The sequence below is a fragment of the Geotrypetes seraphini genome, chromosome 2, assembly GCF_902459505.1.
Source record: "Geotrypetes seraphini chromosome 2, aGeoSer1.1, whole genome shotgun sequence".
NCBI lineage: Eukaryota > Metazoa > Chordata > Amphibia > Gymnophiona > Dermophiidae > Geotrypetes > Geotrypetes seraphini.
The window spans coordinates 74,326,063-74,342,808 of record NC_047085.1 but is presented as its reverse complement, the minus strand read 5'-3'; the positions used below and the strand labels follow the sequence as shown (position 1 = coordinate 74,342,808).

The 16,746-nt window shown below is 45.6% G+C and overlaps 1 protein-coding gene across 5 annotated transcripts in view; it reads right to left on the bottom strand.

The window, feature by feature from the left end:
• Nucleotides 1–16,746, bottom strand: part of VIRMA (vir like m6A methyltransferase associated) — a 354,442-nt gene that overhangs the window by 255,772 nt on the left and 81,924 nt on the right. For all 5 annotated transcript variants that reach the window (XM_033933183.1, XM_033933184.1, XM_033933185.1 and 2 more), the window contains exon 9: nt 6,786–7,277. In XM_033933183.1, coding sequence (XP_033789074.1) covers nt 6,786–7,277 — 492 coding nt within the window. The remainder of the gene's footprint in view (nt 1–6,785; nt 7,278–16,746) is intronic.

The window sequence follows — 16,746 nt, the reverse complement described above, 5'->3', positions numbered from 1 at the left end:
TTGACGTCCGGAGCCCCCCAATGAGCAAACTCTTGACGAATGGGTCAAGGAATGGATGGACCACTCGTGAGGCTGCAGAAGACGACTCAACCTGTCCGCCAGACAATTGTGCTGGCCCTGAATGTAGACCGCTCGAAGGAATATGTTGCAGCGGATGGCTCAATCCCAGAGTCGTATCGCCTCTTGGCACAGGGACAGTGACCCCGTGACCCCTTGTTTGTTGATATAATACATGGTGACCTGGTTGTCCATACGGATCAGCACCACTCGGTCGCGAAGCAGGTAACAAAAAGCCTTCAGGGTGAGGAAAATCGCTCGAAGCCCCAGCAGATTGAAGCGACAAAGGCGGTCAGCACTGGACCAAAGACCCTGAGTGCGAAGGCCGTCCAGACGAGCCACCCAAGCATTAGGTCGACGAGTCCGTCGTGAGGACCTTCTGCGAAGGGGGGGCATGAAACAAAAAACCTCTGGAAAGATTGGAAGAGAGCATCCACCAACAGAGAGACTTCTTCAACAAAGAAGTCACAACAATGAGTCGAGAGACATGATCTCAATCCTGGTTCCGTTGGGATGCAAGAGTCCATTGTGGAATACGGAGGTGAAGTCCGGCAAAAGAAGTCACGTGAACCGTAGAGGCCATGTGACCTAGGAGGATCATCAGGAGCTGAGCCGGTGCCGAGGACAGGTGGGCCACCCTCTAGCATAAACGAACAAGGGCCTCTTGAAGAGGCCAAGGCAAGAAGGAGCGGACACACGAATCGTGTCCAGGACCGCTCCGATGAATTCCAGAGACTGGGAGGAACAACTCGAAGGCGTCTTAGGCTGCCTGACACATATAGAGGCAGAGCTGGGAGAGGGTCTCCTTGAGACGAAACTCCTGACGCCGAGACTCCGGCACATCCTCCCGGAACGAGCGGAGGGCGTCCACACAGAACCGGAGGTAGGACGTGAAGATAAAGTCATAGTTGAGGACACGATTCGCCATCACTGAGTTTTGACCAAATTTGTCCATCATATGGCCCTCCCTGCCCGGAGGGACGGCAGCGTAAACCTTCGAGGGGTTGGACTTCTTCAAGGAAGACTCAACCACCAAGAATTGGTGAGAAAGCTGAGAACTTTCAAATCCCTTAACCAGGATCGTCCGGTAATGGGACTCCAACTTGGAGGGAATGGCCATGACCGCATAGGGGATCTCCAGGTTCCGGAGAAATGTTTGCCGGAGAACCTGGTGCAAAGGCAAGCGCATCGCCTCACAGAGCTGATGATCAACACCCATTTCCACCAGGAATTCCTGGGTATAACGGGACTCAGACTGGAGGTCCAGGTTCAAGGCCCTACCCATGTCAGAGATGAAACGAGTAAAGGAGGAGTTTCAAGAAGAAGACTCACCCTCCTGAGGAGATCCCGAGCGAGATCTGGGGGCAGACGAGAAAGAGGGAGAAATTTCCCTCGAATAGTAAGCCAGAGCCTGGGAGACCGAAGAGGCTCAACTAAAGTGTCTGGGGGGCGTCGAGGAACGACCCAGAGCAAGATGGACCAGGGAAGACCCCGGGGTCCGAGGAAGCAGCTGGTGAAGCCTCGGACAAGACGGGGCAAAGGAAAATTCCTCCACCGGTTTCAAAGAAGACTCCTTAGAGGCTGGCAGCCGCCTCGATGGGAAACATACACTAGAATCCAACTCGAGGACAAGCGTGTGCCTGGAAGGTTTCGCCCCCGAAGGGGCGGAGAAGACCGGGGCTTTTTAGGATGGGCAAGCCACGACATAGCAGCGGGGGAAAACCGGCCCCCATGCCTGGACCCCAAAAAAGTCACAGGTGACTCGGGGAAGAGTCACTCGAGGGAACCCGGCGAATCTTGCGGGTAAGGCCTCGAGATACAAGGGGATGCTCAGGCTGGTCAGACCGAGGCAAGGTCAAGACCGAGGTCAGAGGCGTTGAAGTCGGGACCAGTTGGTTCACCACCAAGGAAAGCTGCGTGGTAAGTATAGCCTTAAGCATGTCCTCGAACATAGGCACCGAGACCAAAGGTGGCTGGGTCTTAGGTACAGCAGTGCGCTCCTTCGGGGGCGACCTCAAGGAAGAGTATTCCCTATGTGAGGAGGCAAGCTTAGAGTGATGTCTTGAAGATGCCAACGAGGAAGCACTGACATGAGACTCCGAGGTAGGCTTCTTTGCCGGCACACCTGAGGAGGAAAGAGGAGACTTACCCGAGGCTGGAGTAGCAGGAGGAGCCGAGGCCGGAGCCTTCAAGGCCAACGGGGACTTTGAGGCCGAGGACTTCAAGGCCGAGGCACCCAACGAGGGCGCCGAGGCCGAGCTCGAGGCCTGTCCCACAGAATCCATGAGGCCAAAGAGTTGGAGAATCTTGGCCATCCTCCTACGAAGAGCCCATGGTTGCAAAGTCGCACAACGGGGACACAACTCAGTGCGGGGCTCTGCACCCAGGCACTCCACACACCAACGATGAGGGTCGGTGATGGAGATAACCCGGTTGCAATTAGTAGAGTTTTTAAACCCTGAACGAGGCCAGGACATAAGAAGGAAATACGGCCGTGGCCCCGCGAGGCCAGGCGGCCAGAGTAAGACTGGGAACCCGGTCAAAAATACACAAACCTAAAAAACGAAAAAGAAAGGAAAACAAAGACGCTGGCACAGCGACTCGACTGAAACTAACCAAACAGCCACAGTGCAAGAGGGACAACGATATCGCGCGAAGCAAGGGAGCAGTGCTTCTGGCTCCGTGGAAAACAGAGAACTGAGGCCACGCTGAGAAGACACATGCCCTAGACTGGGCGGAAGGGGCATGCGCGGGCCAATCACAAGCTTGAAGGTCTTCAAGCAAGTCTGCTTGCGAAAACGTATGCTAAGGAGTTCCGTCGGTGACGTCACCCACATGTAGAGAATATGCTGCCTGCTTGTCCTGGGATAAAGACAGGCAGGCAGGGGGAGAGAGAAAAAAAAAAGAGAGACAGAAAGAAAAGGGGCAGAAAGAAAGAAAAACAGAAAGAAAGAAATATTGGATTTACAGAAGAAGGAAATGCAACTAGAGACTCATGAAATCACCAGACAAAAAGGTAGGAAAATGATTTTATTTTCAATTTAGTGATCAAAATGTGTCCGTTTTGAGAATTTATATCTGCTGTCTATATTTTGCACTATGGCCCCCTTTTAATAAACTGCGATAGTGTTTTATAGTGTCGGGAGCTGCAAGGGGCATTCAGCGCAGCTCCCTGCACTAAAATCTGCTATCACGGTTTAGTAAAAGGGGAGGGGGTATACTTGTCTATTTTTCTATAATTGTTACTGAGATGACATTGCATATTTTAAAGTCATCTGCTTTGACCTCTGGAAAAAAAAAACCCAAATACAAATGATAATTAACATTTTCTCTGCATACAGTGTGCTTTGTGTTTTTTTAAATTTTATTGTTGGTAGATCATTTTGACTTAGTCATTTTAAAAGTAGCTCGCAAGCCAAAAAAGTGTGGGCACCCCTTCTCTACTCTCATCTGAGAGAGTAATAAGACTGTTATAAAAGAACAAATACTTATAAAGTAGGGGAAAAAAAGCTTCAGTATATTCTGCACCACACCAATATAACATACACTAAAAAATAGCAAATGCAGCTTAATCATCAGCCAAAAAAACTGTCTAAAAAAATGCATTATACTGGCACAGTCTCATACTACCGACGGGCAGTTCAGAATTCCATACTCTCTTAGCAATACAAAACAAGCAGGAAAAAACAAAAAATATACTTCGCTCAATAGCTTGGCAAGGCCATTATCTTCTTATCAAAAGTCCTGCATCACAGTAATCAGTTATCGACAGGAATACCCTGTTTCATAAGTTGCATCCTCAGGAGAAATCCAAAAGAGAGTAATAAACATCCAACGCAGTAACTGCAAAATGGCGATTACCAGAAGCTCTTTACCAGCTTATCAAGTTCCTCCCTAAAGAGGAAGGAACCTTCAAACATAAACTTACTAAGCTTAGCTTTAGAGATCACATCCGCTGACCAACCCTGAAGCTACAGCACCTAACAGACAGCCACACTGAGAGCCATGGTCTTGGAAGAGGCATGGAGCAGGTCATATAGGAATCCAAAAGGAGGAACCCATCTCAATCTTAGCAGCTTCCTGTTCAACCAGACTCCAATCATCTGAGTCTCTCTCAAGCACACACTCTGCCCAGTGGAAACAGGCCCTAGCAACTAAACCTCCATAAATGGCCACCTGTACCGCAACATCACACTCTGTTTCAATAACACCTCCATCTGATGATCTTGAGGATCTCTCAGAGCCATGCCACCATCTAGTATTCTTCTTAATGATGGTAAAAACAACCACATTTGCTACAGGCGGCTTCAGGGCTGTGGAGTCGGTAGATAAATCCTTCAACTTGGCCTCCTCAGTTTCTGGTACCCATGACTCCGACTCCAAGTTCCAAAAATTGACTCCGACTCCAAAGCCCTGGAAGTGGAGTCAGTAATAAATCTTTCGACCCTGACTCCGGGTACCCGAAATTGTCTCCGACTCCACAGCCCTGAGCGGCTTCAAGGTCTCCCTGTCCTGGTCAGGAATAGGGGTACAGGTGGACCATGGACAAGGCAATTCGGAACAGATTATCTAGAGCCTTCCATTGCACCTGAATGATGTCCCAAATGTCCTGGTGCATAGGAACAAGAGGACTTCTAGATTCCTTTCAAATGGGAGTCAGCCGTACAGTGAGCCTCTTTGGGTGCCTCTTCAAACTTCAAGACAGAAGAAACTTGTTCAATAATCCCCTGTAACTCCTCCCGATCAAAACATCCTCACCACTGAAGAATCTTCCCCAGAAGGCAAATCTTCCATGTCTTCATCTTCCTGAGTGGGACAATCATGGCTCAGAGGATCAAGATCCTCCACCATCCAATCACTATCTGTCTCAGCCTCCACATCAAGGAGCTCTTCCTCTTCCCAGTCCACACATTTCTGTTTCCGATATAAAAGGGGAGAAGCCTCCTGCAGCCCCCCTTTGGAGGACTGGGGAACAGACCCACCAGACTGCCTCAGGCAAAAAGCTTTATACATAGCAAGAACAAATTCAGGAGGAAAACCCACCCCTGAAGTGTCTGGCCATGCCAGCTGCTCTGAGGAAGAGAGGAGGAATTCATCGGGGCCAAATGCAATGGAACATCAGTCACTAATGTGGACTTCAAAATGGCAGTAGATCCAGCTGAAATCAGAGCCACCACCGAAACATGCACTCCAACACACCCGAGCACCAAATCGCCACCTGAGAAAGTCAATGGGAGCACTAGCCCCGACCCCGAAGACACTGCTTATAGAGTTGGAGGGTCCTGGCTGGCAAAGAAGGAGCAAAGTCCAGCGGCATCTACAGCCCGACGCGGACACATAACATAGCACTTCCGACTCTGAACATTCATCCTTCCCGGCAGGGAGGCAGAAATCCTGCAGAGACAAAGCCCGCCCCAGCCAAAGACACCAGCACAATGTGAGGAATAAGTTGCATATCATATCTCACTCACAGGCTTGGCTGTAAATAGTGTAAGTTTTTGCAATTAACTGATTTAAATTTTCTTTCCTCTTTTTTTTTTTAACTGTGCTTGAATTAGGCAGACCCCTCTGGCACTCAAGGCTGACTGTCTGCTATCAGGCAGAAAAATGCAGCCAAGGTATTCAAATTTTCAATTCAATTTTTTAAGCCCCAAGACAGACCAGAAGGGGTGGGATCTGACCACCCGAGTGTGACACCCCCAAGGCAAGAGACCCCCATGGGCCTCAACCCTAATCCAGCAGCCAGGACCACATTAAATTAGTAGAGAAGTTTTCTTTACCTTTTCTCCTGTGGTATAATGGTTAGAGCTACAGTTTCAGCACCTTGAGATTGTGTGTTCAAACACTGTGCTGCTTCTTGTGACCCTGGGCAAGTCACTTAAACCTCCACTGCCCCAGATACATTAGATAGATTGTGAGCCTACTGGGACAGGTAGGGAAAATGCTTGAAGTACTGGCATGTAAACTGCTTTGAGTGAGGTTGTAAAACTAGAAAAAGGCGGTATACAAGTCCTAATCCTCCCCCCCCGCCCCAATCCATCACCAGAAAGAAACTAAACATAAGGCTCACAGGGAAAGACTGCACAGGCTTACCATTGCTACCATCTGTTGAGACTGAGAACAGACTTACTTCCAGGGCACTGCACAGCCCACTTATAACTTAAGTTGAAGCTCAGAAGTTCTCAGTCTCCATCTGCTGGTAGGAGTGTGTAATATCCATCTGTGCCAGTCTAGAGGGCCACTATGGAAACTGATATTGATTTCTCTGTTAAAATAGCTGAGATACACAATCACATAAATCAGCAATGTAAAGATTTTCAGTTGGTCCTGAAAGGAGAATACATTTTACCAGAAAAGAAGTAATTAAAAAGGACATAATGTACTGGATTTAGCAACATACTATAGATGAGGTGTAATATAATCTGTAATGAAAACACTGAATTGACTGTTCCTACAATGAATTCTAAACCATGATATCTATAAAAGTTAAGTGTCAACAAAGAATGTGATACCTTTTTATTGGACTAATGCAATGCATCTGTGACTAGCTTCAATGTACTGAGTTGGTCCAGTACAAAGATATCACCTGTACATCTTTGTTTGACAATCCTTAATTCTACAAACTTTATGTGAACATAGCATAACAACATATCATTTGGCTCTAATAATGATGGCAAAAGCAAGGGATGCGCTGCTATGATGACAGAAAAGGAAAAGAAAACTATTACCCAAGAGCTTCTTTGGAACAAAATTCCATTAACGTAATTAGGCTTTGGAGATTCTTGTCAAGGCTGAATACATGGGCCACAGCAGAGCGTCCAACTGAATTAAAACTGATCAGATAGAGGTTATGAAGAATTCCCAAAAGATCAGCCTGGTCTGTTTCATCTGTGGCTGTGGAGCACTGAAAGTGTTGGAACAGTTCTGAGATGTACTGTAAAGCCTGAGTTGCATGCAAGAGCCATGAAGCAAAGGAGTCATCAGTGGTACTGTCCACCTGAAGATTTTCTTCCTGATCCTGTTCAGAAGCCTGACAGAGAGCTCTGACCAGCAGATTTGTTGCCTCATATTCAGAAAGTAGAAAAAGGAGACCCTTCTGTGACTGTGCCAGAAACTTCAAGATGTCTCTTGTAGCCTGTGTCACACCAGGATGAACATTAGTGCCAGGGATTGAGAGCAGTAAGGTGGCAGACTCCAGAAAACTGTGACTGTGAAGATACCTGCAGAAATAAGGGGAAAATGGAGATTCATAAATGACCGCATTCAAAATAAAAAAGTTTTCTAAAATTAATAAAATGCAAAACCAGATTGCCCAATTCAATTACATACAGAAAAACACACTGCCAGATTTGACTCAGATCTACTTTTCAGGAGTCACAATATCTAAAAACACATGCATGAAACATATGTCCTATCTGCAGGAATTTAGAAAAAGTATCATGATTTTTTTTGGTCTGTTAATAAACACTTTATATATGTTTATTCATCTCTGTAGTTCACTGGAATGTAAATGGTCCTCCTCTACTCTTTTCCCTGAAACCTGTATACGTTCTTAGGTGTTTTTCTCCTCTTTTTGCTTTTTCCCCCAATTCAAAGTAAAACATTAAGCATCATACTGTTTTACATTGTGACAAAGCTTGAATGGCTTCTACTAAATGAGGCTCTAAAAATAAGCCCTAGTGTATTTTTTGGACTCCAAATTAATATGAGACAGTGTCTTATTTTTGAGGCAACACGGTAGGTAATAAACCATAAAGTGCTTTATAACAAAAACAACCAAAATTTAAAAATCGTCCTGGCTTTCATAAGAAAGCAGGGCAATTTTATAAGGTGCGACATGATCAGGTTTTTTTTTCCAGTTTAAAAATTAATGAACAGTTGCATTCTGGATTAATTGCAATCTTTGAAAGTGCTTTTGATAACCAGTAAAATAAACCATGTTACAGTAGTCTAACACTTTGTTGAACATGAGCATTTTTCCGCTCATATCATTTTTAGACTCAATGATCAAGCTCTTTTTAGAGGCCTTTTAACTTCTTCTTTTTTTTTTTTTAATTATTATTATTTTCCTCTCAAAACTGCCCTGTTGTGCTTATCCTTATTTGTTCATTCTTTACTATAACATTTGTAGTTCCTCCCCTCCTCCTTTTGTATCAGTCCTGTTATTTATGTTTGTTCAAATTTCATCCATGTATATTACTGTTCCCCCAATTTTAGATTTGTAATACGCTTTTTAAATTATGACAATGGGTGTATATCAAATTTTAAATAAAACTTGAAACTTGAAAACCAAAGATTGCACTAACAACTGAAAAACATAATCATGGAACCAAGCCCTTAATAAACATAATATCCAAAGTACAAAAAAACTCTTCTTGACCACCACATTAACCTGTGTTCTCACAGTCAAATTTCTGTCCAAATGGACTCCTAGTATTTTTTTATAGTTGAAAGAATAGGATAATGTAAACCTAACAATAAATTTTTCTCTTCAAGTTTAGTTGGAGTAGCAAAAACAAAACAAAACTTTTTTTTGCTTTATTTAGCTTCAAATTGAATTCTTTCATCCATTCTTCAACTTCCAAAATCACACTGGATTTCTTAAACAACCTGCCTGCAAGCAGTCAGTGAGCTTGGCTCTCCTCCCTCACCTCCTGACACAAAGCCAGTGTGCTTCCCCCCCCCTCCCGAAACAGTTTCCAGGATTTCAGCTACCGAAATCAGAATGTAAAAGCATCAGGGTTCCTCACTAGTTCATATTTTCCTCTGCAGCATGTTCATTTTAGTGCTCAGAATGGCTCACATTCAGGCACCAAGCAGTGAACATAACAAGAACAAGTTTGAAGAATATAATTGGAGGGAGAATATTAGGGAAAACCACTGTGCTAGTACCGGTATTGCACTTTCAAAATAAAAACTATAATAAAATGAGGAAAATGTTTAATTGAGAACTAAAAGGAGCAGCTGGAACATACTATCCTAGAAGGCTAGAGCAAAACCATTTGGTGTTAGGATGTCTACAAATATCAAGGAATACATCACATACTGAAGTTCTATGCAGTTTTACAGGATAAAAGGGGACTGATAATCACAGTGAAAAACAAAGCATCAAACTTCTAAAAATTTTACAAATAAATAGGTTTTTAACAATTTCCTGAAGTCCTGATAAGAAGCAGAACTTGTTATCAAACAACTAAAATCTTTATCCCAAGTAGCAGACTGAAATGACAATTGTCATTGAAAAGATCTTTTATATAAACAACCTTTAGCAGACAGAAAGACAAATAAAGCAAGAGTATGCTATAAGCGTTTAGAGTTCATAAATATAAAATGGCCCTCAAGATAACTAGGTGCTAGACCAGTGGTCTCAAACTCAAACCCTTTGCGGGGCCACATTTTGGATTTGTAGGTACTTGGAGGGCCGCAGAAAAAATAGTTAATGCCTTATTAAAGAAATGACAATTTTGCATGAGGTTAAACTCTTTATAGTTTATAAAACTTTCCTTTAACAGTTAAAAGGAAAGATATATAAATTATAAAGAGTTTTACCTCATGCAAAATTGTCATTTCTTTAATAAGACATTAACTATTTTTTCTGCGGCCCTCCAAGTATTCTATTTTTTTTCTGCAGCACTCACATTTAAAGTTCAATATCTTTTCTTTCTCAAAACTGGCACATTTCAATCACTACATTGAAAATAAAATCATTTTCCTATTTTTGTTTGGTAATTTCATCAGTCTCTGGTTGCACTTTATTCTTCTGACTGTGCATCTAATACTTCTTCCCTTCTTTCAGCCTCCTGTATGCTTCCTCTCCTCCAGACCTCATTCCCTCCCCCAACTTTTTCTTTCTTTCTCTGTCTGTCTTTCTCTGATTCCGTGCCCCATTTTTTGCTTTTTTTTCTGGCTCCCTGTCCCCACCCCACCTTCTTTCTTCCTTCCTTCCTGCCCTCCCCCATGCCACCGCCGCCGCGGAATAGGCTGCTGCCGCTATCGGGAACAGGCCATCTCCCTGCTTCTCTTCTGCACGGGGCCAACCAACTCTCGCTGCCCGATGTCAATTCTAACGTCGGAAAGGATGTTCCGGGCAGCCAGGCAGCGATTGGCTAGCCAGAACGTCCTCTCGACGTCAGAATTGACATCGGGCCGCCAGGGTTGGTCGGCCCTGCAGGGAAGAGAACAGTGGACCGCCCCCCCTTGGTACGCCACTGAAGCAGCAGCGTGTCTGGCGGCTCGTTCGTTCAAAGCCACGGGTGGCGGCTCCTTGCGAGATCCGCGCCTGTGTCTGAAGCCTCTCTGATGTTGTGACATCAGAGAGGCTTCCGATGCAGGAGTGGATAGCGCAAGGAGCCGCTAACCCGTGGCTTTGAGCGAACGAGCCGGCTGCTGCTCCAAAAGGAAGAGACTGATGGCCTCCAGACCGCGGGCCGCAAATAAAACCTGGAGTGCCACATGCGGCCCGCGCGCCGCGTGTTTGAGACCGCTGTGCTAGACCATGCAACACCTTATAACACAGTGTTTCTCAACTTCTTCAAGCCAAGTACCCCCTAAGCCTAACAAATAACATTCAAGTATCCCCGTCCAAGCTCCGCATCAGACTCGCTCAAGCTCTGCCCCTGACTCCATCCCCATAATAGTACTAATTGTAATGCAATTTCTTCCATCCATTTTTCATATGCACACAATATAATCTTATTAATACATAACGGTAACCACAAAATTAAATAAACACAAAGCACACTATACGTAGAGAAAATGTTAATTATCATTTATATTAGTTTTTTTCTCAAAGAGGTCAAGGCAGATGACTTTAAAATATGCAATGTTACCTCAGTAACAACTATAGAAAAATAGACAAATATAGTGCAAAATATAGATAGCAGATATAAATTCTCAAAATTGACATTTTGATCACTATATTGAAAATAAAATCATTTTTCCTACCTTTGTTGTAATTACCTTGTGGTAATTTCATGAGTCTCTGGTTGCACTTCCTTCTGACTGTGCATCCAATATTTCTTTCTTTCTGCCTCCTGCACGCTCTTGCTCTCCTCTGGACCTCATTCCCTTCCCCAACCAACATCTCTCTCTGTCACTCCATGAGTCCAACTTTTCTTCCTTTCATTCCCTCCCTTGCTTCAAAGGGAGTGGGAGAGAGGGAGAAAGAGAGAGAGATGCAGGGTGCATCTCTCCCACTCCCTCTACTCAATCCCTCCCACAGTCTCAAACTCAAACCTTTGCAGGGCCACATTTTGTATTTGTAGGTACTTGGAGGGCAGCAGAAAAAATAGTTAATGTCTTATTAAAGAAATGACAACTTTTACTTCATGCAAAATTATGATTTAGATTCTAAAGTATCAACTGCAAGAGACAAGATTTTGGTGTAGTCCTCTAGGCTTTTTTGTGGAGGGGAGAATCAATATCTGACTTGTGCCTGGAAAACCTGTCCCTTAAGTGTCTGGTGGTCGCGTCCACAACCGCCTTCAGCTCTCACCTCCTCCAGCATCGGACACAACCGCCATCTTACATCAAGCAGTCACCGCCAAGAGAGGTGTCGAATTTCGCAAGAGTTCACAAGATTACGTACACACACAAGCTGCACTGCCTCCAATGGTTAATTGATCGATGGAATGGTCTTCCACGTCAGGTAGTTGAGGCCAGTACCATACTCGACTTCAAGGGACGATGGGACTGTCTAGTGAGGTCGCTCCAGAGGAATGCTTAAAAGATGGATTCTCGAGGAGAAAGAGTTCTTGAGTGGGCAGACTTGATGGCCGTTGGCCCTTTTCTGCCGTCATACTCTATGTTTCTTACATTCTGGAACGTTGCCCGCCTCACTTCTGTAACCTCACGAAAGCGCTTTGCTGCATCTGTACATGATTGTCCTCTCCACTCCACCTTACAATCGTGTATAGATGCAGGAAAGCGCTTGTGTGAGGTTACAGCAGTGAGACGGACAACGTTCCAGAACAATGGTAACATACCGAGGGCCTCAAAATAGTACCTGGCGGGTTGCATGTGACCCGTGGGCAGCGAGTTTGAGACCACTGCTCTACTGCCACATCCAACATTTCTTCTTCCTTTCCACCAGTCCAACATCTCTTTCTGCCTACCTCCTGAATGCTTCCTCTCCTCCAGTCCTCATTCTCTCCCCCAACCAACATTTCTCTCTCTCCCTCCACAACTTCAACTTTTTACTCTGCCCTCTCCTCTTTCCCCTGAATGTGAAATTTCTCCTTCCCTCCTTTCTGCCCTCACCATCCATCTCTCACTCTTTCTTTCTCCATGAGTCTAACTCTTTCTGCCTCCTGCACACTTCCTCTCTTCCGGACCTCATTCTCTTCCCCAACCAACATCTCTCTCTGTCCCTCCAAGAGTCCAACTTCTCTTCCTCTCTCCTCCACCCAAATTGGCAACAAGTCTCCCTCTCTCTCTCTCACTGTCCATCTGTCTTGAGATATCCAGGCATCTCTCCCACCCCCTCTACTGCCACATCCAATATTTCTCCCTCTCTCATCCCCCAGATCATGTGCAGCATTTTTAACCACTGCCCACCAGCTCTATGCCCATTTCTTCTTCTATCACACCTCTGCAGCACTATGCCACATCTCTCCCTCCATCACTATGTTCAACATTCCTCCCCCTTGCATTCCCTTCAATATGTCCCTCTGTTCCCTCTCCACAACCATAGCCAACATTTCTCCTCTCATCCTTCTTTCCCCATGCATCTCTACCTCTCTCCTCTTTCTCTCTATGCTCAATTTTCCTCTTTCTTCCTTTCCCTCTCACTCACACACTAATGCCCAACAATTCTCTTTTTCTATTCCCTCCCTCCTGTCCCAAGTTTGTGCCCCCTTCCTCCCTCCCTTCTGTGTTCCATTTTCATGCCCCCCTTCCTTCTGTGTCGAGTTCATGCCCCCTCCCCTTCCCTGCCTTCCAGCTGTTGTCCAAGAATCTTACCCCTCCAATGTCCCAAAGTGCTCCTTTTCCCTTCCCCCCGATCCTTTATCCCTTTGTTCTCTTACTTGTTCGAACTGCACTGCTGGTAGCATTCACGTACTGCACGTGGCTAACTCACAAGCCTTACTTCGGACATCAGCCCTGACGTCGGAGAGAAGGTTTCCGGGTCAGCTACGTTAAGCGTGTGAACCGCTGCATGCTGCACTTCCCCCCAACAAGCCGCTTAAGGCAGAATGAGTGAGGAAGTAACTAGGATACCTCCCCCCCCCCCCCGACCCGGAAGGTTTTCCTAACACATCAGCTCTGACATCGGAGGGAAGCCCTGTGGGTCAGCTTCGGCAGGGAGGGACAAGCAGGGATCCCTGGCAGTAGGCGGGGTGGGCAGCAAGGAGGGATCCCCAGTGGCTTCGATGGATGGGCGGGCAGGGAGGGAGTGCGGACAGGGTTCTCCGGCAGCAGCTTCAGCGGCTGGGGCGGGAAGCAAGGAGGGATGCCTGGCTGTGGGTGTGGCTTCCACAGGTGGGCAGGGTCTATCCTCTGTGGCGGCCAGGCCACTTACCCCCAACAAGTGGCCCACGTACTCCTAAGAGTATGCATACCGCATGTTGAAAAACACTGTTATAAACATATATGCGTATATCCAAATTCAAATATCACTCTTGCCTCAACTGGTAGCCAATATAGTTTATGATAAGGTATTACATGGTCTGTTTCAGATTGAACAACAGTTGTATTTTCAATAATAAATAATCTATGAAGATTTTTTTGATAACATGCAAGATGAATTATATTGCTATAATCCAAGATGTTCAAAACTACATCAGCTGGCTCCTCTGCTGCAGGCCCAGCTTTAGGACCCTCCTGAGCTCAAACAGTTTTCTACACTTGCATAGGGATTTGGTGCCCTGCTTCACTTTGGGCTTGGTGATATTGACCCTCTGAGTTCTGTGGTTGGGTATGCTTTTGGCTGTGTCAGGGTGGTGATGGCTCCCTACTGGAGAGAGTTGTGTGATTGTAGGGGGATGTGAAATTAATTTATAATGCAAAAAAGTTCGACCATGTTTCCCCTCTCTTGAAGGACGCACACTGGTTACCTATAGGTCATAGGATCATGTTTAAAATAATGTTTCTTATTTTTAAAACATTAGCATCTAACGAACCCCAATTCATATCCAAACTATTAATTCCTTATAAGCCAAAACGCTCACTGCGATCATCAGAACAAAATTTACTCTCCGTACCCTCATTAAAAATTATTGGGACCAGAAGACTGGATATTTTTACAGTAATGGGCCCTCAATGGTGGAATACCTTACCACAGTACATTCGATCCGAACCAGATATTGTTAAATTCAAATCACATTTAAAGACCTATTTATTTAAAGATGCCTACGATTTTTCTTAATTATTTTGAAATTTTTTTTTTTTTTCTTACATGGTGCACTGGTTTTATTATACCCTTCCCATTGTTCTTTCCTTTTTTTTAACAATACCCAATTATTGTAACTTTTACCCCCATTCCTTAAACCTCATGTGATTGTTCTTTTAATTTTGTAAATTGTAATTTGAATTATTTTTGTAAGTTTCTTCTATTTAAATAGTAATATGTACATCGCCTAGAATCTGTAATAGGCGATTCATCAAAAACTTAATAAACTTGAAACTTGAACTTGAAACTTGATGTATGTGGGAGTCCTATGGTAGGGTTAAATATAGATGGATTGAATGCATGTGGGGGAAAAGGGAAGGAGAGTTAGAGTGGTTGTATGTGTGGAAAGAAGGTGCTTGGGGTGGTGCTTGGGGTCAGTGAGAGTGCTTTTGGGATAGGAGTTGGGGGGTGTCTGACTGTGTAAGGGCAGTGTTTTCCCTAGGGCCTTTTAGGTGGGCACTCCACCCGGCTAATTTAGATGATCACCCGGCTGCCATCTATTGCGAATTCTGCCACTGCCACTCATAGTGAACTCATGCTTCGGGGTTCTAAGGTGTGCGTGCCAGCTTCCCTTCTCTTCCCTCCGAAACCGGAAGCTACGTCCCGGGGAGAAGGAGAAGAGAAGGGAAGCCGGCACGCACACGTTAGAGCCCCGAAGCATGAGTTCGCTATGGGCTAAGGCAGGAGACAGGTCAACGACAGGAAGCTTACAACTTACTGCTTTTACTTGCTTCAGGCCTTTCTCGCTGCCGGGTCCTGCCTACTTTCTGTTTCCGTGAAGGCAGGACCCGGCAACGAGGAAGGCCCGAAGCAAGGAAGAGCAGCAAGTTGTAATCTTCCCTCCGTCGCTGACCTATGGAAGATAGGTCAACAATGGAGGGAAGCTTCTGACTCTGCCGATGGGAGGGATTGGAAGAGAAATGCTGCTGCTGCACCCAAGGAGGAAGGAGGGGGGAAGAGAAATGCTGCTGCACCCAATGGGGGAGGGGAGGGGTGAAGAGAAATGTTCTGCTGATGCACCCATTTTTTGGGAGGAGGGGGATAAGAAATGTTGCTGCTGCTGCACCCAATTTTTGGAGGGGAGGGGGGAAGAGAAATGCTGCTGCTGCACCCAATTAGGGAGGGGAAGAGAAGTGCTGCTGTTGCAGCAGGACCCAATTGGGGAGAGAGAAGGGAGAAGGAAGACCAGGGAAGGAAGAGGAGAGGAAAGAGATGCCAAGACCATGGGAGTGAGGGAAAGGAAAGGAGCTACCTGACCATGGAGGGGGGAAGAGAGATGTCAGGGCATATCGGGGGGAGGCAGATGCAAGACCAGGTGAAAGGAAGGAAGGAGAGAAAGTAAGAAGAGATGCCAGATATTGGAGTGGGAGGGGGAGATGAAAGGAGAGAGATGCCAGGGAATGGGGGGAAGGAAGGGAAACTAAAGGAGACAAAATGCCAGACTAGAGGGAAAGAAAGGAGAGGAGGTGCCAGAGAAGGAGGGAGAGATAGGAGGTAGATGCCAGAGCATAGGGGAGGGGGTGAAGCTGAAATGAATCATGTACAAAGGAGAGAAAGGGCACAGGATATACAGTTTATTGAAGAGACACAGAAAGAGGAAAGATGCCATATGGAACAGAGAGGGCGGACACTGGATGGAAAGGGCACAGCGGGTGAACAGTGGATGCAAGGGGCAGAGAGAGGGTAGACAGTAGATGGAAGGAGTAGAGCAGGGCTGCCCAAATCTGGTCCTCGAGATCTACTGGCAGGCCAGGTTTTCTGGATATCCGCAATGAATATGCATGAGAGAGATTTGCCTGCACTACCTTCTTGGTATGCAAGTCTCTCTCATGCATGTTCATTGTAGATATCCAGAAAACCTGGCCTGTCAGTAGATCTTGAGGACTGGACTTGGGCAGCCCTGGAGTAGAGAGAGAGCAGGGGCTGGGTGGAAGGGGCAAAGAGAGAGGACAGATGTTGCATGGAAGGGAGCAAGGATAAACGCTGAATAGAAAGAAGAGAGCAAAGAGAAAATGATTAAAGCAGAAACGACAAAAGGTAGAAAAAATTTTTTTTTACTGCTTTACACAGAATCAAGTAGTATTGTAACTGTATTGATTAAAGTTTATAAATAGGAAATGGAAATAAGGCAATTTTTTGGGGACTAAACCCCTTTCCTCAGGTCAGGACAAGATACCAAAACAGCAGTATACTGTACTGCAGGGGTGCCCAAATGGTCGATCACGATCGACCAGTAGATCACAATGGCAATGTGAGTCGATTGTGTTGCCTTTGCAATATTTTTCTTCCTGACTCCCTGA